General features: G+C 42.3%; 1 protein-coding gene across 8 annotated transcripts in view; it reads left to right on the top strand.

The window, feature by feature from the left end:
* STK39 (serine/threonine kinase 39) overlaps positions 1–26450 on the top strand; it is a 316473-nt gene that overhangs the window by 50499 nt on the left and 239524 nt on the right. For all 8 annotated transcript variants that reach the window (XR_006205518.1, XM_042949026.1, XM_042949028.1 and 5 more), the window contains exons 2-3: positions 8932–9044; positions 25500–25608. Coding sequence is in view for 7 of the 8 variants with exons in the window: in XM_042949026.1 (XP_042804960.1) it covers positions 8932–9044; positions 25500–25608 (222 nt within the window). In the remaining variant the exon portion in view is untranslated. The remainder of the gene's footprint in view (positions 1–8931; positions 9045–25499; positions 25609–26450) is intronic.

The following is a 26450-nucleotide window of genomic DNA, read 5'->3' as shown; positions in this document are numbered from 1 at the left end:
ACTCAGCAAACTACATTCCTCCTCTGCCTACTGTTTCCTCGTTAAGCTCTGCTACTAGGGGCTGCTGGAGGGCTTCTGGGAGGCTGGAGGAGGCAGAAGGGACATGATTCATTCCATTTCTTTGCTGTGCTTGTCAGCCTCGTTCCAGAAAGGGTCTTTCACTCTGCTAGCCACCGTTGGTACCTGTCTCCAGCTCCTTGCTACATCCTAGAACCAACCTCCTGGACCCCTTGGAGACTCCATCACCTGGCCGTCCTCAGAAGTTTGAGTCCCAGCCCTGCGTGGACTTCCACAGAGGGTCCTGAGAGGCCAACCACCTGTCCCTCAGAGGTCTGGTCCCAGCTCTGTGGGTCTCCTCCTCTCAACTGTTAGATTCTGATAACCCCACTTCCTCCCTTTGATTCCCCACTGTGCCCCCCTCCCCACCTCCAGCGGTGGGAGCTACTTCCTGCAGTTTTGCTCTATTACTCAGTCTTCTCATTTGTTTATATCAAATAGTATCAGTTGCAATACCTAGCATTGTTTCTATATTTCTAACTGGCCTCTGACTGATAAATCTTCCTGTGTCCTGGCAGGGGAGGGGAGAGGCAAGCTGATACCCAGAAACCATGTTTTTCAAATTTGAGAGTAGGGGGCTCACCAGAGAGGCTTGTTAAGTAGAACATATCCCTCCAGTTTAAAAAAATTAAAAAAATTTTTTTTTCAACGTTTTTTATTTATTTTTGGGACAGAGAGAGACAGAGCATGAACGGGGGAGGGGCAGAGAGAGAGAGGGAGACACAGAATCGGAAACAGGCTCCAGGCTCCGAGCCATCAGCCCAGAGCCTGACGCGGGGCTCGAACTCATGGACCGCGAGATCGTGACCTGGCTGAAGTCGGACGCTTAACCGACTGCGCCACCCAGGCGCCCCCATATCCCTCCAGTTTTAATCATTCTGATGCAATAGGTTGGATATGGGCTGTTTTTGAAACAGACATCTTAGATGTTCCTGATGTAGTTACTCTGTCTCAGAGGCTTTGAGAAAATCTACCCCAATCCAGGGCCTTCTCATGGGGCTATTTCTTAGGTCTGGGCTTTTCCTGGGGTCTAGAAACAAATTTTACTAATTTTTTTATAGGATGGGTGCTATATGCTAATCTTTGTCCCAAGGCCCCCAAGGTTGTACATTGCCCCTGGAGGCTGAACAGCCAACCTTGTTTAGCCCAGTGAGCTAGGATACAATTAACTGGGAGAAAGGAGCTTTTTCCCTTAATTGTGCATTGTCCACTTGTCAGGCCTGGCACATCCAGGTTGGTGTCCATTTAGAGAGGTTCCTTTTTCTTGTTCGTACAAAGGCAACATGCGTGTAGCTGACATAGGATGGATGGGACTGACCTTGAAGTAGAGACAGCCCCTTCTTTTTCATGTGCAGCCTTTCCCGTTTCCAGGTGGCTTAAGGTTGGAGCAGTGAGGAATGGGAGACACCCATTAGAACAGGACACTTGTGTCTTTTGGCCTTTGCCAGTGGGTGTATCTGTTTATCAGTATGAATAGCAGTGGACATTCCTCTGTGGAATGTTGGCTTCCGTTTGATTGATTTAATCAGTAGAATGAGTGGGTTTTGCTGGGAGGGGTTGAATTGCCCCCTCAGAGCAGAAAAGGAAGTTTTTCAATCCTGCCAGATCATGGGGCTTTGGGTTTGCAGGGGACAAGGACTTGACTTCGACCTTTAAATGAATATAAAAAATCCAGTTCACTCTGCAGGAATGTGTCCCTCTTGCAGTCCAGGGCCTGACGCAGTGGTTCCTGGGGCGGATTTGGAGGACTGCTGGTGGCTCCGTCACCTCTTCACACTGTTACGTGTTTTATGTCACTACTTTATTCTCAGGTGGAATCATCAGAGGCCCTCCTGTATTAGCTTTTGCCTCATTTTGTGTAGCTCCTTTGTGCTGATCGGTGGCCCGAGGATTCAGTTTTTAAAAACTGAGGTTCCTGACCCATTCTGGTGGCACACTGCTCTTCAGTATGAGCTTTCCTGTGACATTTGACTCCAAAATTAAAACAGGTGTTCTGCGGATCAGAAATGCCTTCAGGCAGATAGGCTCCCTAGGCCTGTTCTTGAAGTTAACTGCCACTATCCACCGACTGCCTACTCAGAACACACACGACGAGCGGTTCAGAGATGACAACTTGAGTAAAATTGCACTTCCTCCTCGCTTCTACATTGTATAGTCGGCCAGGGCCTGGTGTTCTTTGTGTAGAACACAGCTTCACCTCCCTTGTGGATAGGTGGCCTCCCCAGGGATGGGTTGACGTGAGTTTTGATTCACTTAGCAAGCGCTTATTGAAGGCCTCCTGCTACAGGCAGGGACCTCATAGGAAGGGCTGATTCGAGGAGTAATACGGCAGAGGAAGAGCGCTCCAGGCTCGTGGAAGTGCTAGGATGAGGCCGCACCGGTCCTGGTCCTCGGGAGCAGAGAGGAAATGACTAACTCACCTGCGGTTGTTGGAGAAGGCAGGTCTCAGGCGATTCCCCACCAGTCTCTGGGGCTAGGTTGTCAAAAACACCTGCCCCTTGGAAAGAGGATGTTCTTTTTCTTAGCAAATAAATGCACATTCACAGAGAAAGACATTTCCTCCAAGTCAGCATCAGGGCTAGAATCCTAGAAGAGTTTAAGCTTTAAGGGGTCTAACTCCTAAATGAGTGCTCTTCAGACTAATAAAGTTTTTTTTTTAAACTGGCAAGTAATCATATTCAAAGAGTGCTTTTTTTTAATCTACTGTATATCATTAAGAAAACAAAAAATGTCTATGAGTAAATCCCAGTATGAATCATATTGAATTCAATGGGAGTCTATTTTTTTAATAATTCCTCATCGTGTACTTACCACTCCTCTTTAACCAGATGCCTAGAATTTACTTACCCCCCCATATTTATTATTGATTTTATTTATATCAGGTAATCCCAATCCATGTACTTTCTGAATTTAGTAAGTGTAGTACAGGGTTTGTTTGTTGTTGTTTTTTTCCCCTAATTATTGCTTTAGATGTAGCTTGAGGTCCAAGGTGAGTTTATTGACATTCTCTTCAATTTGATTCCACATCCCGGTTCCCCTCTATCTCTCTTAAGATCAGATCCCCAGGCTACTTTTTGTTTTTCTGTGGCATTATCAGATGGTTCTTGCTGAGTTATATACAAGTGCTGCTTTTCTTTGGTGAGGTCTGTGACCTCTAAAGGTTCCAACAAGCCAGGCTTTCTCGGGTAAGTTACCATAGTTTGTCCAGATCAGTGGTGAAAGGTAAGGATATTTGCTCAGTGGTCATTTCTCCACCTCACCCTGGTTGCCTGCCTGCCTGCCTGTCCTTCCTGCCTTCCTCCCTTCCTCCCTTCTTCCCTCCCTCCTTTCCTCCCTTCCTTCCTCCCTTCTCTCCTTCCATCTGTGTGAGCTCTGAATCTCCTCTAGCAATCCCAGAAGGTGGGTCTACCAACTGGTTCTTTTGATGGAGGCAGAAATCCGTAACTCAGGAGGGTCCCCTGCTTGTAGCTTCCTTGAGAAACGTGGCCTTGCTGTGTGCTGCCTGGTGTATACATGCAGTCTGTACCCTTTATACACACAGGCTTAGCAGTAGTGTCTTGTTTTGTTAAGGAATCCATATAGCGAATTACACATAACCCCTGTCTCGTTTCTGTTCTGTGTGTTTGACTTGAGAGCTTATTGTGCTGTTCCTTTCACGTAGGATGCACCAAATGACAGGCAAATAGCCCTGAGAGTTTTCTCTTTGTGGGAAATAGTAGGACGAGGTGGATGGTAACATGGTGACATGTAATAAATCAGTTTGGGCCCGTGTCCTGAGTATGTGCATATGTTACGTTGAATCAAATGTGATCATTTTTGATCTGGAAGAATGGCAACTTCATATGTGTAAGCTAATAACTTAAAAACTGGACCATCAGGTAAGGAAGGGTGCACCTTTGAAGCCAAATAGTAGTAACACGGGGAGGCAAAATACAGAGTGCAGCAAGCTTTTATGTGATTCGTAATGCTTTTGTATTTAAAAACATTAATTGCTAACCTTATCATATTAGGAGGTCTCAAGCAAAATTCTGAGTTTTCAGCTTCTCTGCAAAAATTGGAATCTTGCTGTGCTAGGTCAGCAAGCTTCCGTGGTGACATTAGTGGAGGCAGAATGGCAGCTGTGCCCCTGCAGAACTCACGTGTGTGTCCATTCACTCACTGGCCAGCTTCTGGCTCTCGTGTGACCTTGACTGGCCTCGTGGGCTTTGAGGTTGGGCACATGATATAAATAGAACACATAGAGTAAGTTGGATAAACAGAGAATTGGAAGGAGTCATCTGCCGAACCAAAGCCATTTGTTTGGTTTACTATCTACCACCAACCAGCACATCCAAAAAGAAAGCCTGATACAGCTCTGGACACTACTCACTGAGGAGGGACAGGGAAGCGTAATTAAAGAGTTCTTTCCTGTGCTAAGAGATGGGCAAACTCTTGTTAAAAGTTTTGGCTTGGTGCTCCTCATTTAAGTAGGATGTGATGACAGCTTCCTTCCACCGGCCACCATTCATGTTATAGGCTAACATATCTACTTTGTTTATTTTTAAAATCCTGACATACTCAGGAGAGGTTACTGGACAATTGACCACATCCTAACTTTAACATAAGGAAATATATATTAGTCTAATATATATAAGTCTTTAACATAAAGACTAAAACATATATTTTTGGAGCACCTGGGTGGCCCAGTCGGTTACGTGTCAGACTTTGGCTCAGGTAATGATCTCGAGGTTCGTGGGTTTGAGCCCCACATCCGACTCTGTGCTGACCACTCAGAGCCTCAGGCCTGCTTTGGATTCGGTGTCTCCCTCTCTCTCTCTGCCTCTCCCACGTTCATGCTCTTTCTCTTTCAAAAATAAACATTAAAAATTTTTTTTAATAAAAAAAGACTAATACATATATTTTAAAGTACCAGATCTTTATTGCTACATTATTCATATTGGGCGGAAAACTGGAAATAAAGAGAAGACTGATCAATAGAAGAAGGGCTGAATAAATTATGGTACACCAACATCATGAAATATGTAGCATTGCAACAACAAATTGGCAGGACACCAGTTGACTTGGAGGGATTTCCCTGAATAGTATACTAACTTAAGATTTAATTAGTACTTCCTGTGTAGGAACAGTTCTAAGGGCTTTCCATGCATTAACTCATTTGATCCTCATAGCTGCCCTTTGAGCCCTGTGAGCCCATCATACAAATGAAGAAATTGAGGCATGGAGAAGTTAAGTAAATCATCCAAGGATAAGCATTTGTTTTTTATTTTTAAAAATGTTTTTATTTTATTTTTGAGAGAGAGGGCAAGTGGGGGAGGTCAGAGAGAGGGCGGTGGGGAACAGAGGATCCCAAGCAGGCTCCATGCTGAAAGGAGAGTGCAATGCAGGACTCAAACTCAAAAATCTGAGCCATGAGATCATGACCTGAGCTGAAGTCAGATGCTCAACTGACTGAGCCACTCAGGCGCCCCCAAGGATAAGCATTCAGTATGTGGCAGGCCTAGGTTATGAACTCATGCAATCCAGATTGAGATTTTTAAAAATGATTTTTAGGTTATGTATCAAAGTACATTATAAGTAATAAGTTTAGCTATAGAATATTAATTCATAGCTATTTCAGAATTCTCTGGATTCTTCTATTTTATATGTTCAACTCATTATGTTGTCTCAGACCTTAGAAATCACTTAGTCCTCTGGTTTTCAAACTTAGCCCTCCTCTTTCCCTCTTTAAACCAAGTCAATCTTCCTGGTAAGCAGAATGATACTTAGTACTGACATGGAACGACTTTGCCTTCTCTTTTGCCCTGGGGTGAGTGCAAACTATAGATACAGTTTATGTCCTTTGCATTGCAGGTACAGAAATGGATTGCAGAGAGAGAGAGCCTAATGTTCATTGAGTTGATGTTTCCAGGGATGTAATTAGGCCTCACAGGTAGATTTTATTATGCCCATTAAGGAAACTGAGCTTTAGAAATTAGGAAACAGGAAATTGTTACCAGAGTTGCATAGAATGTTTATTGAACCTTCTCTTCTAGGGTCTTCCTTACCTAAGGTTTGGGAGCTACTGTGGCCTACCGGAGGCCCTTCAGTTGAATGTTGTCTTAGCTAGCGCTTAACTCGATTAGGCAGCTGTTGAGAATGTCTAATTTGTAGGGCATTATTTACCACAGGTGATAGTGGGGCAGTGACGTAGATGGATAATGAAGGGCTTTTTTGTATTAATCAGCTTGGGCTCCTGTAACAAAACACTGTGGCCTGGGTGCCTCAAACAACGGGAATTTATTTCTCACAGAAGTCCAGATCAGGGTGCTTTCTGGTGAGAGTGCTCCTCCCTTCCCTTTCTCATCCATAATGCCAGGGACTGGACTTGACGGTCCTTAAGGCTTCCTGCCCCTCACTCATTGCTCTTGATCTCTCTTGTGGTTGAAGGCAATCTTTGGAGTCAAAGCGGTCTAAATCGACCAGCAGGTGGTTGCGCGTGTTCATGCTATGGCAGTCATCTCAGGTGCGTTCTCCCTAGAGATGAGAAGGTGCCACTTGTTTTCCAGCCACTCACAGTTGTTAAGTAATAGCAACTCTGAGGTTGTTCAACTCTATACAAGACTTTCCTTACTGCTGCCTCTCTTTCCAGAATTCTTATTTTTGTCCACATGCTTGCATATGTCTGTGGAAGGCAGGAGACTTTTTTTTTATAGTCAAGGACTTAAAAGACTATGGGAGGCAGTCCCCTTTTACAGGCACTTGTGTTATCCCTTCTGGGAATCTGTTTTCATCTTTCCTGTTTTTCAGTTCCACTGCTTTGAAGTGTTCTGGGATGTGGATTAAGGATGGAGAGTGGAATTGGGGAGAGTTTTACAACAGGTAGAGCTGAGAATGGCTTCCCATCAGCAGCTCGTTAAAGACGTTTGTTGATTTCTCTGCTGGATACCAGGCCCAGTGCTAACCAGCTACTTATCACTTTCTCTGTGGCTCCGCCAGTGATGGTCTCTTGTTCTGGAGACCTTGACTGGAAAGTACACTTTGCTATCAGCAGGGCTCTTTGTAGTATTTGGCTCTGATATCTAGAGCATTCTGGATTGAACCCAGCATGCTGTGATCTGCAGGGCCGAGGCCGATGTGGTAGGACTTGGAATAGAAGCTGATGGAGCAGGCAGTGAGATTAGGGACAGGGAGGCCCTTTTAACGACCTCTGACAACAGCACTCTGTCCTTGAACGAGAGAGTAAGGCTCACTTGAATCTTCCCTCTAGGTGGTTTCTCTTTTGTTCAAGCATGGAGGACATTTTTTTCTGGTCCTATAAGGCCAGGACAAGTGAGGAAGGGAAATGTGGGCTCTGGCCTATGGGAAGCAGGGAAGAGCATGGAGCTTGGAGTCTGGCAGACTGACTCAGACCCCGGCCCAGGCACTTGGCTGCGTGGGCAAGTTTTCCAAGTCCCAGTGTTCTCACATATCAAATGAGGCTAGGAACAAAAAGTGAACAGGCTTGTAATGACAATTATTGCATGAGTAGAGATACCATACAGGGGTTGGTTAGTAGATGGAGATTTTCTTTCCCAATGAACACAGGTTGGACTTCCTCGAATGGGAGTCTTGAAGTTTTGGAGCTTAGGGTGATCTGCTTGGGATACCAGGTCCGGGGGCCAGAGCTGACGTTGAGACCACAGGAGGAAAGAAAGGGCAGAATCTCAGCTCTGAAGACACCCCCTTGGGCACTTCCTTGGCGTGGGAAAGTGTTGACTTGTACTAGAAATGTCATCCCTGTCTGTCACATCTGTAAGGAAAGCGAATACTGATCTCCCTTCCGTATTGCCCAAAGCTGCCCCCGCCCACATCTTATGATATTTGATGAGTCATTCGAGAAGTAGCCCTGGAAGAAAGGCTTTAAGGAGAAAGGTCGATGGTCAGATCTGACCCTCTTTTACACAGTCCTGGGCCTAGGCTGTTTTTCTCCTTGGCAGTCTTGCAGGGGTAGAGGATTTATGTGATCAGAAGGAGGGTTTTGGTATTCTTTGCAGAAGTGAGATGCCTTAACCCAGAGGTCTTTTTGCCCCTGTGGAATATAAATCGGATTAGGAGCTCTTTGTGCTCTGCCACAAATCACTACACGTCTACATTTTGCTCTTATAAAATATGGATAATGACATGACTCTGTCTCCTAGGAGTTTGAGTGCATTAGCTAACGATCATGAAACCTTAGAAATAGGAAATTCATATGAATGCCGAGAGCTTTTGTAATTACACATTTGCATCACTCGCTTGGCATCCTTGAAAGTCGTGCTTTCAACACGAGAATACTTGGGTTGATTCCTGTTCTTCTAATTGTAGAGCAAGCGCAGAAGAAAGAAGCTCAAAGAACACTCAGAGCAGATAAGTTGTCACAGCATCTCGTGGAAACCCTGAAGTAGCTCAAGCTGTAGTGGTTTGGCTTGGGCTGAAGTGGAAGAAGAGCTTGAGATATTTTAAGGGCACTGAAGTTAGAGAATACTGGGAGCCAAGGATGGTAATGGCCTCCACGCAGTGTTGTGCTCAGACGCTCATGTCTCTTGTCCCTGTGACCTCAGACCCGTCACTTGGTCAGCCTTTGTCCTGGGCAGCAATACACCTGCCATATGAAAGTGGGCTTTTTCGATGTGGGTCGCCCTCCTGGGTACAGATACTGTTTTTGTAGCCTGTAGAACAGTCCACATTTTCCCTTTCCTCCCACAGAGGATTATTTTCAGATTTAGAAACTCTTTACAAAGATGTCAAAAGGTAATGTTCTGAATACCTTGAGGAGAAGACTTTTTAAAAAATAGGTATTTGTTTATGAAGGGGGTTACGAACATTAACCAGACAGCATGCCCCTTGATAGCTGATGCTGTTTTTATTTCGTTTCAGGCAGTGGAGCTACTGCTGTGGTCCAGGCTGCCCTTTGCAAGCCCAGGCAAGAACGTGTAGCCATAAAGCGGATCAACTTGGAAAAATGCCAGACCAGTATGGATGAGCTATTAGTAAGTAAAAAAGCGGAGGATCCCTGCTGGTTGCTCCTCGTCACTTATGGGTGTGTGGAGATGGGCCAGAGAAACAGGAAAAAGGAGAGCAAAGGCAGCTTGGTGTTCTCTCCTATTTGGACACACGTGTTTCTTGGAAAGCAGCCCACACCGCGTTTCCTCCCCTGCTTAATTATATCGTACCTGATGATGGTGTTGTATAGCGTGTGACTTACTTTGCTTTGACAAGCAGGATTTTGTTCAGTCCTCATAATTCCAGGGTGGGGATGGTCTCAGTGCTGACAACTCTATTTTGGAAAAGCAGGGAGCAGACGCAGTTAGCTGACCTAAGGCCACGTGATACTGCAAGTGCCGAGCCGGGTGGAGAGCTTCTGGCCCTCTGTCTAGAATCACGACACAAACAGGAATTACTCTCCAAACAGTTTGTCGGTCATTGTGCCTTTCAGAAATTACAAAATGACCTACGCATTTCAGTTATTCAGAATACTGCAGGGTGGCTTGGGTTTGGCTAACAAGAGCAGTCTGTTTCTCGTACGTGGCACCGTGTACCTCTTACTCTAAATGAAGTACGTACGTTACGTAAATGATTGGAGCTTTTCAGTGTGGGTATGACTATAGTAGCACTGGTTGGTTGCAGGAACATTTGCTCTTGGCTTAACTGACTCATTATTAAATGAACAGCTTGGCAAATGGTTATTAGTTGCCCGGCAAACTGTGAAGGGTTTGAGAGTTTAATCTCATAAATATAGTTGTCCTTCTGCCTGCCAATTTTCTTTTTTTTTCCTTTTGGCCATTTATTTGAGGATAATAGGAAACTGCAGCGGAGGAGTTAACTGATTGGTTATCCCAACCCTAATCCCAGGACAAATATTAGTACGACAGCTCCACACAAGCTACAAAGTATAATGACATTTGGCTCCAAATGAAGAAGCCTTTTGTTGTGTTCTACATTGGGAATGGAATGCCATTAACAAGAGCTTTTTGTCTTTACTCAGAATATAGCTTTTATTTCAGGCTTAATTACAGCACACTATAGTATAAATTAAGTACAAGGGTAAAGCTGTACTTTTCCAGATCTGTTTGGCCTCACATTTTAAATTAGGCTACACAAGGCATAGATTTCACTGGGATTGAAGCGATAGATTGCCAGCTAACTCAGATTAAAGGAAGGCCTACCACGATTAAATGTTAATTTCAGAAAGAAAGAAGGAAAGGAAGGAAAGAAGAAAGAAAGAAAGGAAAGAGAAAGAAAGAAACAGAGGGAGGGAGGGAGAAGGAGGAAGGGAGGAAGGAAGAAAACGCCCCAAATTCACAGAATTTGCATGTATTTAAGGCTTTTTACCTTCTTCAAAATATCAGCTGTGCTTTGCTCTTACTGAAATTATTGCTGCATCCTTCTGTTGCTTGTGATCACAGCGACCAATAAAATTGTGCCTTTGTCACCTGACCAATTTTGAAGGTCACTTTTCCCAAGTGGAAAAAGCACTTAACAAACTGTGGGGAGAGTCGGGTCCTGCTTCTGCCACCAACTTATTTTCTACCTTTGGTCAAGTCATCTAACTGTACTGCACTATTTAGAAAGAGAGATGGGTTGGAAAATCTCTAAGATCCCTTTATAGGTGTCCTCAGATTCTGGGTCTATACTGAGTATACACTAATTAAAAAAAAAAAAAAAAAAAAAAAAAGATTGGAGAGTACATTTCCATGTGCGCTGTCTGGAAATATCACTCACAAATTTGCTCGTGATGATTATATTTGATTGTGGTGCTCTGTTGGAGGTCCCATGGCCATCCTGTTGGTACCAGCAGAATATTTACACACGGTCTGTATGAGGCCTGTGCGCATTTGTGTCTGACAATTCCAGAACCAGCCTTCTGGGCAGACGCAGTGGTTCCTGATCTCTACCAAGCCCCAAACTGCCCCAGGCCTCCACGTTCTCCCTCTGTTGGCTTCTCATCAGCAGTCTGCTGCCAGCAATGGAAGTTACAGGAGGGTCCTAGTGGAGGCAGCAGGGTGGGGGAGAATGGAGGGGAGGGTGGGCAGTCCACGCCCTTTCCTGTTTCCCTGAGAGCAGGACCAGTAACAGTGGCATTTGGAGATAGTGCTTGTAATTTGGGCATAGCTGCACATGTAAGGACTGGGGCTTTTCTGGCCTTGTGCTTGTCTCCGTTAATCTGAGGTTTTAGGAGTTATGAGTTTGCTTATTAGCAGTTAGTTTATTTATCTCATTCTTTTCCCCCTCTTAGTTCCCATGTTGTGTTAAGAAAGCATAGTATATGTGTATAATTATCCACTTTTCATTTAAAAGGTGTATTGATTTCTTGTGTCGATCTTTCCTTAACCTGGAACCTTTGAGCTTTTGATGTCTTGATATTTCTAGAGATGGGGGGCGGGGAATGGCTATGGTCCTTTAGGATGTTTGTCCTTTGCAAACAAAAAGAAATGGAACTTACAGTATGGACTGCCTAATGTTGCCAGGCTTTGTGGCCCAGCTGTTGGCACACGAGATTGTGTGGAGCAAAGTTGGTGTAATCCTTTTGATTTCTAATACTGCTGTTGCTCGTACTTTTATTATCTCTGCGGGTTCACATTTTGGCAGTGTTTGGACATCCGGCATCCTAATAATCCTTTAATTCCCTGTGTGTGTATGTGTGTGTGTGCACATTATGTATAGGTCAGTGCTCTGCATCATTTCACAAACTGTGCCATGTGTTAACTGGAAGCCATTGTTCTTGTAAGAAACAATGGCCACTGGAATCCTTATCTTGTGAGTGTTATGTCATAGAAGTCACAGTTATCAACTATTTGCTGGCAGTTAGAACATCTGCCTCCCCTACTGAAACTGTATCGCCTCCCACTTCCTACCCTCTCTCCTGTCCCTGCCCCCTTGTCCCAACTCCCATAGGAAAGTGGGGTTTACACTCACAGGGCAGATGGACAATCTGTCAGATTCTGTGCTCATGTGGAGTTTATTTTAGGTTTGGCTGATGAAGGGTTCAAATGGTCATGATTTTTCTTTTTTTTTTTTTTTTAGCATTTTTTTTTTAAGTTTATTTATTTTGAGAGAGGTAGAGAGAGCGCATGTATGCACGTGCACTTGCACAAGGGGGCAGAGAGGGAGGGAGAGAGAGAGAATCCCAAGCAGGCTCCATGCTGTCAGCACAGAGCCCGATGTGGTGCCCAAACTCACAAACCGTGAGATCATGACTTGAGCAGAAATCAAGAGTTGGACACTTAGCTGCCTGAGCCACCCAGACGTCCCAGGTGGTCATGATTTCTGAAGCTATCGTCTCTGAGAATGAAGGGAAGAAGTATTAGATGAAATCATTGGTGCTAAATTTAAATTGGTAATTTAAGTAAAATTTATATTGTTGAAATGAGTACTGTAATATTCCTCAATGATAATTTGGTTCCAGATCTCATGTATATACATTTAGTAATTTATTTGGTAAATATTTAATGAGTTTCTACATTGTGCTTAGGCCCATTAGAAGGATGGGTTTTGGGTGTGTATATAGGACAACAAAGGCATATGCTCATCTTCATGGCAATTAGGTTAGAAAACCCTAGAACAAATGTTTTTCTTGGCATCACATGAATAGCATTTAGTTAATCTAATTCTTGTTCTATGCATTCTTTTAAGTTTTCATGTATGTTGTAGAGTTTGGCCTGTAACTATATCCTAATCTCTTTAGGTATGATGATTTGGTGGTTAATTTTCCAGGAGGCAGGGGATGTTACTTGTATGTTCTGTATTTCTGACCACTCCAACCTAGAGGCTTTGGTAATTTCTGAGATTTGCTAATCCCACATTTTTTTTTTTTTTTTTTAATCCCGCAGTGGTGTAAATGACTATAATAGGCTAACACTCTCTGGGAGGTATTTATAGTTTTAGAGCAGAACTTGTGGACTGTGTGATTATTAAACCCTACTAGGTGCTAGACACTGAGCCAGGCGATGGGAAAACAAAGATGATTTCTGTTTTTTGGGGAGCCTGGGGACTGGTAAATGAGTTTCTTCATTTTTATTTTGGGTTGGTGAGCTTTTTGAGCTAAGGATAGCTTTCTACACTTTTTCCATCTAGACATGGCTTAACAGAATATAGACAGATTCTCTAGTGTGCATTCCTTGCTTTTCAGTAGGAATTTAAGGCTTCCTAAATGGGTCTGATCCACTGTCATGCCAACTAGTATATTCTATGTGAAGGTGGCCTTGAGGTTTCTTGAAAGAGCTTAGTTCTCTCGTTTGTGGTCAGCCTCAGAGGTTAGGGATGCTGCTCAAGGGCCCACTTACTTCCCTTAAAGTCTATTTCATGAGTGAAGAATTAACCTGTTCTTTCTGAACTCATCTTTTGGTCTCTGTCACCAGGTGACAGTTCCATAAATGTGACATAGTCGTCCTTCCTTTCATTCGTCTTAAAACCCACTTTTTCCAACCTTCAGGGAACTCTTCATTATTTTTACCCAGGGACTGATGAACATTTTGATTCATCACCTTACTTGACTTCATGATTTTTAGACTTTAGCCATATCCTCAATGTGTTTTCTCTGGACTAGAGCTCTCATATTTTTAGTCTTGTCTTTGGTACCTAGTCACAGAAAACTCAGTAGCATTTTCTCATTCCTTCATATACATCAATGCTCTCAAAACATACCGTTTAATTCTTAGGGACAGGAATGCTATGTGTGTAAGAGAGACCCTGGCCCTGGGGCCAGGCAAAGTGCTTGTTTCTTCAAATAAAAAAAAAAAAGGTCCATTGTGTGATTCTATTATGAAATAATATGTAGTGATCATTAAAATATGGTAGTATATGATGGGTGACAAATGTGAGCAAAATTGTTTCAAAAAGCAACGGCTACCCGTGATTGCTGAAACTTGTGATGGAGGGAGAATTGCTTCCTGGGTCAGAGGGCCCGGGTCTTCACTTGGATCGTGGACTTGAGACGAATCATTTATACCTCAGTCTTTTCATTTGTTCAGTGAGGAATTCTGCTTGATGGCAAAACTTATTTTTATCACCGAAGTCTATGGTTCTGTGTATTTAAAAATCAATTCTTTTAATGAAGTTACTTTTAAAAATTACTTGCAGAAAAACACTGATTACTAGCAAATTATGCTTATAATTCAGGATAGAGTCAAGTCACTCCAGTGTTACAGGGTAACAGTAACATTCCACTGTAAGTGCATAGATTGGGGTACATAGGGTGCCATCTGTGTCTCCTGTGTACATAATGAAAGAGCCTCTCAGCCTCCAACCGGAAAGAATCTGGCATTTGCCCTTCTCTTCCTATATCATTTCTGTAAGGATATTTTGCTGTATTTCATGGATACGATTCATAGATAAATCGAGAGCTTACTTTCCTCAGAACAAAGCCCCTGCCCTCATTTTGCTTTTCTGCCATAATGTTATTTCTTATTTCTTTTGATCTGCTCTTTTCTTTCTGCTCATCTCTCCCTTTCTCTCTACTCTGTTTACTTGTCTTTAGAGGAACAAATCAACTATGATTTGTAGGTTATTTTGGAGAATAAAGCTTTAGATGTTTATTTTGCCTAATGGTCATTTGAGAGAATAGTTTAATTATCCCCTAATAGTTTAGTTATCTGACATAGGCTTCTCTCATACTTATTTAAAAATAAATTACAATTATTTGGGACCTCTGAGCAGTTCTTCTAGCTAGAAGGGGTTTTCCCCCTTTTAATTGAGATTTAGAAAATTAAAATTTTTTTACGTTTATTTATTTTTGAGAGAGACATAGAAAGGGAGGGAGAGGTAGAGAGAGAGGGAGACACAGAATCTGAAGCAGACTCCAGGCTCTGAGCTGTCAGCACAGACCCCGACACAGGGCTCGAACTCATGAGCTGCAAGATCATGACCTGAGCCAAAGTCGGAAGCATAACCGACTGAGCCACCCAGGCTTCCCGAGGTTTAAAAAATTAAAAAAATTTTTTTTCCCTGCATTTTTGCCTAATGTCTGTAATTGTGTTCATACTTTTGTAAGCCTTGCTTATTGTAGAAAAAAATTATACTGGTTTGAGGATGTCAGCCTAAAAAGCTGGAAACTATAATGTGTGTTTTCCTTATTATATAAATGAAAGTATTTTTCCATGCTTTTTGAACAAAAGAATTTTTTAATTAGTAGATTCATTATTCATATCCCAGCTCATTAGTGCTTCACCATACGTGGTAATGAATTGCATTTGGCTGTTTCTTGTAGAATCTTTTATACCAAGGGTATAGCATTAAAATACAAGTGTATTTTACTGAATGTACTATTTTGAGCATTTCAGGTCTCAAATATTAAATTATTTTACTTAGTTTTGTAATTATTTTCATACACTTTGGTGTTTGTTTTTACCAAAGTATAATCCAGCTGAGGGCAGGATTAGGAATGGGAGATTTTTGGATATTTTGAAGACATACATTTTTAAGAAATTAGAGAATATTACATATGCAAAACTAATTTATTTTTACAGCTCTAAAGTTACATTAGCTGGCGTGTGATTCGTAGAACCAAATTCATAGAATTTGGAACGTGAAATTTAAATGTTATAGTTGATTCAGGTAATAAACATACTAGTTGAATTTACTTTTAGGTCAATTTTTATACATGTGTTAGAAACGGCTTGCTGGGGCGGGTGCCTGCATGGCTCCATCGGTTGAGTGTCCGACTTCGGCTCAGGTCATAATCTCACGGTTCGTGGGTTCAAGCCCTGCATGGGGCTCTGTGCTGAGAGCTCAGAGCCTGGAGCCTGCTTCAAATTCTGTGTGTGTCTCTCTCTCTGCCCCTCCCCTGTTAATGCTCTGTCTCTCTCCAAAAATGAATAAACATTGAAAAAAATTAAAAAAAAAAAAAAAAAGAAATGGCTTGCTAAAATGTTTAACATCTCATTTTTTCCCCAAAGAGTAAACAGAAATGAATATTGTAAGGACACATGTTTCTGAACTTACATGTGCTTAGTAACAGAGAGACCCAGTACATACTCATTTTCAGAGTAGGAGAAAATGGGGAAAGCACGCTTAGATTGAATACAACTTTAGTTATATCTTGTTTATTTTTTATACCTCCCTTTTACCATCCTTCTGGAAAATGTTATTGGCTTGGGTTGAGACCAAGGATTTTGTTCTTTCCTCTGTTATCTTCTTTGTTTTGGTTTGGTTATTTCCACAATTAATTAGCTGCTGTGGAAACAGAAGGACTGTGGAACAGTCAGAGAGAAGGTCTGAGCGTGTTGGGTAGGGCTCTGGCTGCTTCTGCAGGAGGGCTGTTCCCTGGCAGACTCCAGGCTGCACACTGGCCCCCAGCGTGGGACGGGGGGCACCACAAAAAAAGAAAAAGACACACTTGACCTCACATTCTCATTGTTTGGTGATGAAGCCAAATAGAGCAGCTGTGCTAAAAGTTGGCCTGGAGGTTTCCAGCAACATAAATTGGCGGACAAGAAAAATTCTTCCTGTTTCTGTTTTTAATGAAGTCTTTGACTTGACTTTTTCCACGACTCCCAATCGTAGTCAATTAAATGATCAAACAGCTGTTATTGGTAGCTGAATCTGATTCAGATTCCATGACGGCCAACTTAAGAGCTTCCGGAACTCATAGGGCATCCGTCTTACTGTTTGCTGAAGAACCTCTTAGCCAACAGTGGGAGAAATTGGGTTCCTCCCCATTGGGTTTTCCTATAGTATTTCAACATCACACTTTGATTCTTCCCTTCCTTTCCCTCTCCTTGTTTCTTTTGAAGAAAACAACTATACCGACAGTTTCTTACGTTTCCAAGTAAAATTCTTCTTTTTTGTTTGGACAGTTTTTGCAGGGTGCCCAACTTTGTGACATCATCACCAAGCCGGGAGGCTCTGGGATGTGCATTCTCTTCTGCCAGCAAGTAGATGTTTACCCTTTGTGATTCCCCTGCTGATTTCGAGGGATTTACCCACTCTCCAACTCCCATGACACTCTACCTTTTGTTTTAAATACTTCTCTGCCAACACTGAGTAAGGCCGTCAGGGAATTTCTGCTCCCCTTTTCCTAATTTCTTTTTTTAAGCTTATTTATTTATTTTGAGAGAAACAGAGACAGCATGGGTAGGGGAGGGGCAGAGAGAGGGAGAGAGAGAGAGAGAGAGAGAGAATCCCAAACAGGCTCTGCACTGCCAGCACAGAGCCTAACGCGGGGCTTGAACCCACAAAACTGCAAGACCATGACCTGAGTCGAAACCAAGAGTGGGGCGCTCAAGTGACTTGAGCCACCCTGGCCCCTCTTTCTCCTAATTTCTTAAAAAATATTTCCCTGTCTTATCTAGACTTTTCCCATTTCTAATCCTGTCTTCAATGGACTTCACTTGGATAAACACAGATACCAAGTCCTATAAAAATAACTACAAAACTAAATGGCAAGGAACAATGGTTGATACATTTGGGTACAAGTTGAAATATTTCACTTAACGTTTTTTAAAGTAGGTTTTTCCCTTTTGATACTCTTCTTTGAAAAGAGGTAAGAGTTTGCTGCACATGTGATACATAGTTTTTTACATTGAAAGACCTGATACTGACATTTGCCTGATTGAAAATGACAGTCCAAAAAAAATACATTGCTCTTGTAACAACTTTGTCAATCTTTTCTTGTCTGACATTTGAGATCATAGAAATTTATGGGTTTTGTTTTTGTCTTTGTTTTAATTCTGCCACTTACAGTATCGGGCTATTTATGAATATTAGGTTACCCTTCATGATGGTGCTGTTATGGAATTGTTATGGAATTGCAAGCTGGAGAATGACTTTCTGAAAAGTGTTATTTAACGTGGTTACCCTCACCATTTAAGGAGTTCTTAAAATGCCTGCAGAATGTTGCATACATTTTAAAAGATGTATCTGGTTATCTCTTGCATTTGGAAATATAGGTTTCATTTGATAGTATTTGTAAATCATACATATTTTCCCCTTTTTAAAGGATTAAAAGTTGCAGTGTGGAAGTATGCCTGAGAGGTAGGTGTTTCTCTCAGTGTTTCATTGAAGGAATGATGCATCTTAGTGCCTAGCTTGAAAACAGTAGTTCTCAACCTTGGCCGAACATTAGAATCACCTAGGAGCTTTTGAAAATTTTCATTCCCAGCCTCTTATCCTAAACCAATTTGCATCAGCATCTTTGGGGCTAGGCTCCAGGCCCTAGTATTTTTTAAAGCTACCCAGGTGATTTCAATGTGCAGCCAAGGTTGAAAACCACTGCTCTAGAATAAAGTTAGAAATAACATCTTCTCAGATTTAACTGCACATGATTTTGGAGGCTGAGAAATTTGATTCCTAACTAAGGCTGAGTGGGATATTTTGCCACCAATATCAGATGAAGAAGAATTTATTTAGGATTTACATAAGCTGTGAAAATATGCTAATTTGGTTAAGTGTAGTTTATTATTTTGAATTCAGAATCCATTTAAACTGTTTCTTTTCTGTAATGAAATTTCTTTCAGTACTTTGTGAATCTTCTGGTTTTAGGAACAAAAGACACTAGGCTTTAACTTTTCCTAATTATTATATCTTCAAACTCTTTTCTGTGCTCTGTGTTTTTTTATTTTTGTTTTTAAAAGATTTTATTTTTTAAGTAACCTCTGCACCCAACGTGGGGCTTGAACTTACAACCCTGAGATCAGGAGTTGCACACTCTGCCCACAGAGCCAGGCGGGTGCCCCTATGCTAGGTGTTTTGAACCCTTTGCATAAGTATATGTTAGGCTCCTTATCACAAAAGGGCTTGAGGCGGTGTACCAGGATGCATGAAATATGACAGGGTGGTATGAATTAAACACGGGGTGAAGTACTTAGGAAAACTCCTGTGGGAGACAACGTAGAGTCAGGAATAAAGCTACAGACTCGTGGCCCAGTGACCTATACACACATTACAGACTCTTAGAGCTGGCAGGACACACGGAGCACGTTCTGTGATTGATGTTTCTGTAGGGCAGGGTAGGCGCTGCTGCCAGCGTCTGTCTCCGTTTCTTTGAGGTTGAGTCAGGAATTTGGGACACTTGAGGTAAGTGATCAGTATGGGGTTGCTCATCTGCAGAGAAGGAACCGAGACATTGAGAGGCTGTCTTTTAACGCTTGTGTTATGTGCTAGGCATCCTGCGAGGAGTGCTGTAGGTCTCGTTTCACTTATTTCACAAAAATCCTATGTAGACAGCATTAATAATCTCCTTTTATGACAGGACACAGGTTCAAGGACATGGGGTAACCTGCCGGGGTAATCGGGCTGCTCAGTGGCTTAGCCAAGCTTCCAAGCCAGCCCTGTCTTAGGAGTTTAGCTCTTCCTCAGTGGCTCCCAACCCTGTGAACCACAGTTCTTGCTTGTCCTTAGTATGGTTTATAGGAGAAGGTTTCTTCCTTCCTCCCTCCCTTCCTTCCCTCCTTCTTCCTCCCTCCTTTCTTTCTTTCTTTCTTTCTTTCTTTCTTTCTTTCTTTCTTTCTTGATGGTGGTGGTGGTGGTAGGAGGAACAAAGGCCATAGAGCACTATTACAAAAGCCCTCATAAACACTTAAATATACTTTCTTTCCATTTTTTTCAGTTTTTGGTTTTTTGGTAGTTTTTTCTTTTTTTTTCCTCCCAAGCAATCCTATTTCTGGGATATTCTATGGTAGGATATTCTGTGTGTTTTGTGTCCCCCACCAAACCTGGACTATTCCACGTGAGAGGCCTATATCGTGCCCCGGTTGGGCAAATGTGGCCAGGCTGGCCCCGCAGCTGCACGTGCGTGTCCCTCATAGGTCTGTCGTCCGCCCACCCAGCTCCCAGCAGAGGGCTGCTGCTGTGGCTGCCGCTTCAGTGCTGGCAGATGGGGAGGCCTTTTTCTTGCTATCCCATTTTAGGCCTGTTTTCCTACTCTTGTGAAATTTCATTTGTGGTGTGTTTCAGATGAAGCTGCATGAGCAGCTCTTTGGTCCACAGGGCAGATTAAATACCAGGCTGTGGCTTGCTTTGGCACCTGATGGCATGTCTGTCTTATTTCACTAGACTCTGCCAAAGGAGTCACTGTGTTACAGTCCTCGACTGCAGTTTTGGCACATGTGTTGTCCAGATTTCAGAGTTGTGTAAGTTCTTCAGATCTTGACCTCGTGTTTTTTTCTCCCTGTGAATTGTTTACTAGTCTCCCCTATTTCTAGCTTTGTTTCCTACCCCTTTCTTCAGGTCAGACTCAGCTAGGCGGTGCCTCTGGGCTTGCTCCCCTCCTCAGGCTCTAACCCCATCACCTTTACTGTGGCCCTTGGTGCTCCTTCCTTTCACCTGTCCCCATACCCAAGTGCCTCTGTTTGCTTTCCACCACTTAGTCACTTAGAGTCTGGTTTCTGGACTTAACCAGTTTACTTGGAAGCCTGATAGAAATGCAGAATTTCAGGCCCCACCCCAGACCAACTGAATCAGAATCTGCATTTTCACTTGGTCCCCAGGTGATCTGTGTACACTTTCAAGTTTGAGAAGCATTTTTCCAAATCATGCATCTATGGATTGTATCCTAGTGAAGGGAATAGAGTTTTAGAACCCTCTCATTTTGTAGGGAGAATTGGATAAACCTTTTTATTTTATTACTTAGAGAGTGAGCATGAGTGGGTCTGGGGGGCGATGGGGAGGTAGGCAGAGAGGGAGAGAGAGAGAATCTTAAGCAGGCTGCATTCTCAGTACAGAGCCCGATGCAGGGCCTGATCCCAAGATTCTGGGATCATGACCTAAACTGAAATCAAGAGTTGGAGCTCAACTGACTGAGCCACCCAGGTGCCCTAAAAACTTTTTTTTTTTTTTTAATCATACCCACTTAATCATCTTTGGGCAATACTTTTGTCACTTTTAGAAATAGAGAGAAATGAATATGTTTGGGAATAAAGGGCTTTGCCTATCCTGTGAGTGAAGTTAGGACAATGGGAAAAGCTTGGATAATTTATCTGGTAGACTGTTCCCAGGGAAGGATTCAAAGAGCAGCTGCCATCACTGTTCTGAAAAGAAATGGAGAGAGTAGTTCTATGGAAAGAACATTTGATTCAAGAAATATTTATATTTTCAACATATAAAATATAAAAAGTATATACAGTTGTCTTAATTGATTCAGGCTGCTGTAAGAAAAATCCCACAGATTTGGTGGCTTACAAACAACAGTAATTTACTTCTCACAGTTCTGGAGGCTGGAGGTCCAAGGTCAAGGTGCTGGGATGGTCGAGTGGGAGCCTTCTTCCAGGTCACAGACTTCTCACTGCTTCCTGTGGCAGAAGGGGCAGGCTAGCTCTTTGGGGTCTCTTATACTGGCACAAATCTCATTCATGAGGGTTCCATCCGCAAGACCCGGTCACCTCTCAAAGACCCCCTTTCCTGAGGCCATCAGCTTATGAATTCAGGGGGTGGGCACAAACATTCAGACCATAGCAAAAATACAAATATATAAATATAAAATTTTGCATCTCTCTAGAAGGCAACTAAATACAAGGCTTACGTATAAACTGAAATAATGTTGGATAGGCAGGTAGAACACCTCATTTGTTCTTCTGTGAGTGTATTTCTGCACTGCTTGTGGAAATACTTATCATGGAGGCTCAGTGATAGCACAGGTCATACGCTGAGGCTAAGTGACTGTTGTTTCTCCCTAAGGCAGGTTTTCCCATGTCTTTAAGTATTAGAGGCTCTGCTACATGGAATGGCTTGTGTAGGAAATTGCATGATGTAGGAGTGGGGGTATGGAACCCTAGCGAAGCAGTGAAGAGGAACTGTGAGGCTGCAAGGAAGGATGTGAGGTTATGAGTGGTCAGACTGATGGTAAGTCTGCTCTGAGGTTTTCTGTCTTTGCCTCCACCTGCCTTCGTGTTGGTCCAGGGGTGTATTACTAGGGGCAGTATCTATGTCCCTCTCCCTGCCTCTTTCTTTTAAATCCTCAGGACCTTTATATTTTATTATTATTATTTTTTTTATTTTAGAGAGAGAGAAAGAGCAGGAGAGGGACAGAGGCAGAGAGAGAGAGAATCCCAAACAGGTTCCATGCTCATTGCAGAGCCTGACTCAGGACTTGATCCTATGACCCTAGGATTATGACCTGAGCTGAAAAGCAGAGTCACATGCTGAACCGACTGAACCACCCAGGTGCCCCCAAATCTTCAGGACCTTTAAATGTCCATCTGGTACCTCTAAGACCCAAAATTTTGAAGGACTAGAACTTGGTAAGTTATATCCACGGGTTAAAGAGTTTTTCTCTCTCTCCCTCCCTCTGTACATCTCCCCCTGTTCCCTTTTCTCCCTCTCCCCCCTACTTTCTCTCCCTCCCTGCCTCCCTCCCTTTCTCTTTCACACATACATACACACACATACACACGCATATACCCATGCATGTATGCATGCCCCCACCCCCAACACAAATAGTTTGCTCACTGCAGTGTTGGAGAACCTGATACTCTGGGTAGGAAGTGATACTGCCCATCTAAATGGAAAGTGCAAGAAAACGGGTTTTTCCAGAGTTTGGCCCAGTATTGCTTCAGTGCAGAAGAATTTCCTTTCATATGGGCATTGGTTGTTTATTGTTCATTTAGATTAATGATTTAAAAGTTTGGAGTTAGAAAGCTAGATAAGCATTCATTTGCATTAAATGTGAAATGATGAGAATGTGGAGCACCCACACTTTCAAGAAACATCATTCTCCTTTCTGTGAGCAGCGGGGGGCATCTGTGTGTATACCGGACCCTACCTGATGCTGCACGCCTTCCAAGTGAGCCGTCCGTCCCCACAGTGAACAGGTGCTAGTGACTTAAGGTAGGAATGGCCTGTGCAGTGTTGCATTTCTCCTTCAGCGGCATCTCGTGATATCAAAACCCAACACCAGAAACAGATGGAAACTGGACCTCAGGTTTCAGATCTTGTTCAAAGGACAGGAGTAGCTGAATTGAAAAGTGTCAGATTTAGAAAACCTGTAATTAGTTAAATGGATGAAGGAAATGAGCAATGGAAAGTGTTGTTATATAATGAAAATGGAAAAATTAGTGATTTTTTTCTATGTTTATCCTTGGTAAAAAGCACTTATATAAACATATAAACTAAGGTATATATATGTGTGTTACATGTCATAGTGTTTTGGTCCAGTATTCTGAGAAATAGGGTCTTGGCACTTTGAGGATTAAGTAGTACTGGATGTGCAAGGATTGCATCCCCATTTGGAATCTTTCGGCTGGGTGATTTAAAATTAATTCAGAGTTAACTAGATGCTCATTACTATTGAAAATATTTATACGATGCATAAATGCACTTTTCTTTCATCATAAGTACATCATAGCATGTATAAGATTTCTTTGATGACTTACGTTATTTTTTGTGGCTTTTGGACGGCACCTTGAGAGGGAGTTACACTAGTCTGATACCCTTGATTGAGGGTTAACTGAAGTTTTATTTTATTTTGTTTTTTTTCTAGTGTTTTTTTTTTTTCTTTCTTCTTTTTTCATTTTAATGTAATTTATTGTCGAGTTGTCTAACGCACAGTGTGTAAAGTGTGCTCTTGGTTTTGGGGGTACATTCCCATGATTCATCGCTTACATACAACACCCAGTGCTCATCCCAGCAAGTGCCCTTCTCAATGCCCATCACCCATTTTCCCCTCTCCCACCCCGCCCCACCATCAACCCTCTGTTTATTCTCTGTATTTAAGAGTCTTCTATGATTTGCCTCTCTGTAACTATTTTTTCCCCTTCTCTTCCCCCTTTGTCTTCTGTTAAGTTTCTCAAGTTCCACATATGAGTGAAAACATATGATATCTGTCTTTCCCCGACTGACTTATATCACTCAGCATAATACCCTCTAGTTCCATCCACATTGCTGCAAGTGGCAGGATTTCATTCTTTCTCATTGCCAAGTAGTATTCCATTGTATATATAAATCACATCTTTATTCATTGATCAGTTGATGGACATTTAGGCTCTTTCCTTAATTTGGTTATTATTGAAAGTGCTGCTATAAACATTGGGGTACAGGTACCCCTATGAATCAGCACTCCTGTATCCTTTGGATAAATTCTTAGTAGTGCTATTGCTGGGTTGTAGAGTACTTCTATTTTTAATTTTTTGAGGAACCTCCATGCTGTTTTCCAGAGCGGCTGCACCAGTTTGCATTCCCACCAACAGTGCAAGAGGGTTCCTGTTTCTCCACATCCTTGCCAGCATCTGTTGTTTCCTGAGTTGTTAATTTTAGCCACTCTGACTGATGCGAGCTGGTATCTCAGTGTGGTTTTGATTTGTATTTCTCTCATGATGAGTGATGTTGAGCATCTTTTCATGTGTTGGTTAGCCATCTGGGTGTCTTCTTGGGAAAAGTGTCTATTTATGTCTTCTGTCCATTTCTTCACTGGATTATTTGTTTTTTGGGTGTTGAGTTAGGTAAGTTCTTTATAGATTTTGGATACTAACCCTTTATCTGATATGTCATTTGCAAATATCTTTTCCCATTCTGTTGGTTGCCTTTTAGTTTTGTTGATTGTTTCTTTTGCAGTACAGAAGCTTTTTATCTTGATGAGGTCCCAATAGTTCCATTTTTGATTTTATTTCCCTTGCCTTTGGAGACTGAAGCTTTATAGGAGTTATCTGGCAATAACTTAAGACAATACACCAAAACCAATGGGAACTTAAGTATTGCAAGAAAATGTGGTTTATTGAAGTTGCCTATTTGATTTCAAAACTTTATTGTTTTGTGTCTCTATATGAAACTTATTTTCCTCTATAGTAGTAGTGTTTCCTAAATTGTGACCCACAAAGCATTATTTAACTGCATTGTTCATGTGGATTCAACTAAAACAGCTTATCTACTGCAGGAATTCTCAGAGTCTTTGACAGTAATAATGTTCCCTATAACCCTTTTAGAGTGAGATGTAGGATCTGATGTTTCTTGAGCTTATTCCACTAGCCTGCCCACCCCTTTTTTTTCTTGATAAACTATCTACCATGAAATAGAATTTGGGAAATTATGTTCTAGCATCTTAATGGGTATTTGCTCATTTACCATCACAGCAGTCCTGAGAAGCAGAAACAGTTTTGGATGAGGGAGGATCTAAGACCCGCCAGAGTTGAGGCTTGGCAGTAGGACCCAGGTCCCCTAATGACTCACTCAGCCTTTTCTTTCTCTATCGCAGCCTTCCTTGCAGGCAGGAGGCACTCAGTCATGTGTGATGGGGCTCTCTGCTACTGAGTAGGGAGTGATCTGGGTGATATGCTCCCTGAGGTTTCTGTGTCCTGGGACCGGTCCACAGGGCTCTGTGGTCTCCTAAAGAGGCCTTTCTGAATTCCAGCAAGTTGATAATTGGATGAATGACTTAGTTCTCATGCAGCTTCTTTGAACTAATGGTTTAAGCAGCCCCCCACGTATGTTTTTAAGTAGGAAAAGTGCCTAGGTGTGCTCAGTGTGTTTTGCTTCCCGATTTTTACCCCGTGAGACTATGTCACGTTTTGTTCTTTTTATAGAAAGAAATTCAAGCCATGAGTCAGTGCAGCCATCCCAACGTAGTGACCTATTACACCTCTTTTGTGGTAAAAGATGAACTTTGGCTGGTCATGAAATTACTAAGTGGAGGTAAGTGGGTTTTGTTATTGTTTGCTTGTGTGTGTGTGTGTGTGTGTGTGTGTGTGTGTGTGTGTTCTTTTGTCTTTTGTGCAAGCCGTAACATTGCATACAACTTTACATTTGGTCCCCTTACTCTTGTATTTAAAGTTTTGCTTGGTTTATTATTTACCTAGAGAATAAAGCCCAGATTTCTTCACGTTGGTATTGAAAAGCTTTCATAATATGGCTAAACTTCCTAGAATATCCGTGTCCTCTTCTGCCCAGCCTTCTTGGTGTAGGTGAGGCTCTCTAAATACCTCTGCACCCCGATGTCTCCCCTGTGCTGCTCCTCAGCCCTAGATGTCTGTCCTTCCTTCTCCACATGCCAAAGTCCTAAGAGGTCACGTCCTCTCTGCAACACAAAAGTTAACCAGTCCTTCCTGTTTAAACTCTGTTTTTAATATTATTCAAGTCCTTAACACATTGTAATATAGTGAATTACCTCAGTGCCGTTCATTAAAAGTTCTGTGATGATGGAAATGTTCTATAACTGTGCTCTCCAGTTTCTACTAGGTACATGTGGCTCTTAAATACTTGACATGTGGCTGGTGTTACTGAATTTCTGGAGGAACTGGATTTCTATTCATTTTTAACTAGCTTATATTTAAATAACCACAGATGGCTAGTGGCTATGATATTGGACAGTACAGATTTAGATTAGATTGTGGACTTGATGAGGAGAGCATGGTCTAATGGACTTCTCCCTTATTGAACCTGACACCCAGTGGGTACTCAGTAAATCTTGTTTCAGTTGAAATGGAGAGAAACTCTGTGCATGCTAAATTATTTGCTTGCAGTGTTGATCGGAAGTG

This window comes from Panthera leo, chromosome C1, assembly GCF_018350215.1.
Source record: "Panthera leo isolate Ple1 chromosome C1, P.leo_Ple1_pat1.1, whole genome shotgun sequence".
Lineage (NCBI taxonomy): Eukaryota > Metazoa > Chordata > Mammalia > Carnivora > Felidae > Panthera > Panthera leo.
This window is presented reverse-complemented; position numbering and strand designations above follow the sequence as displayed.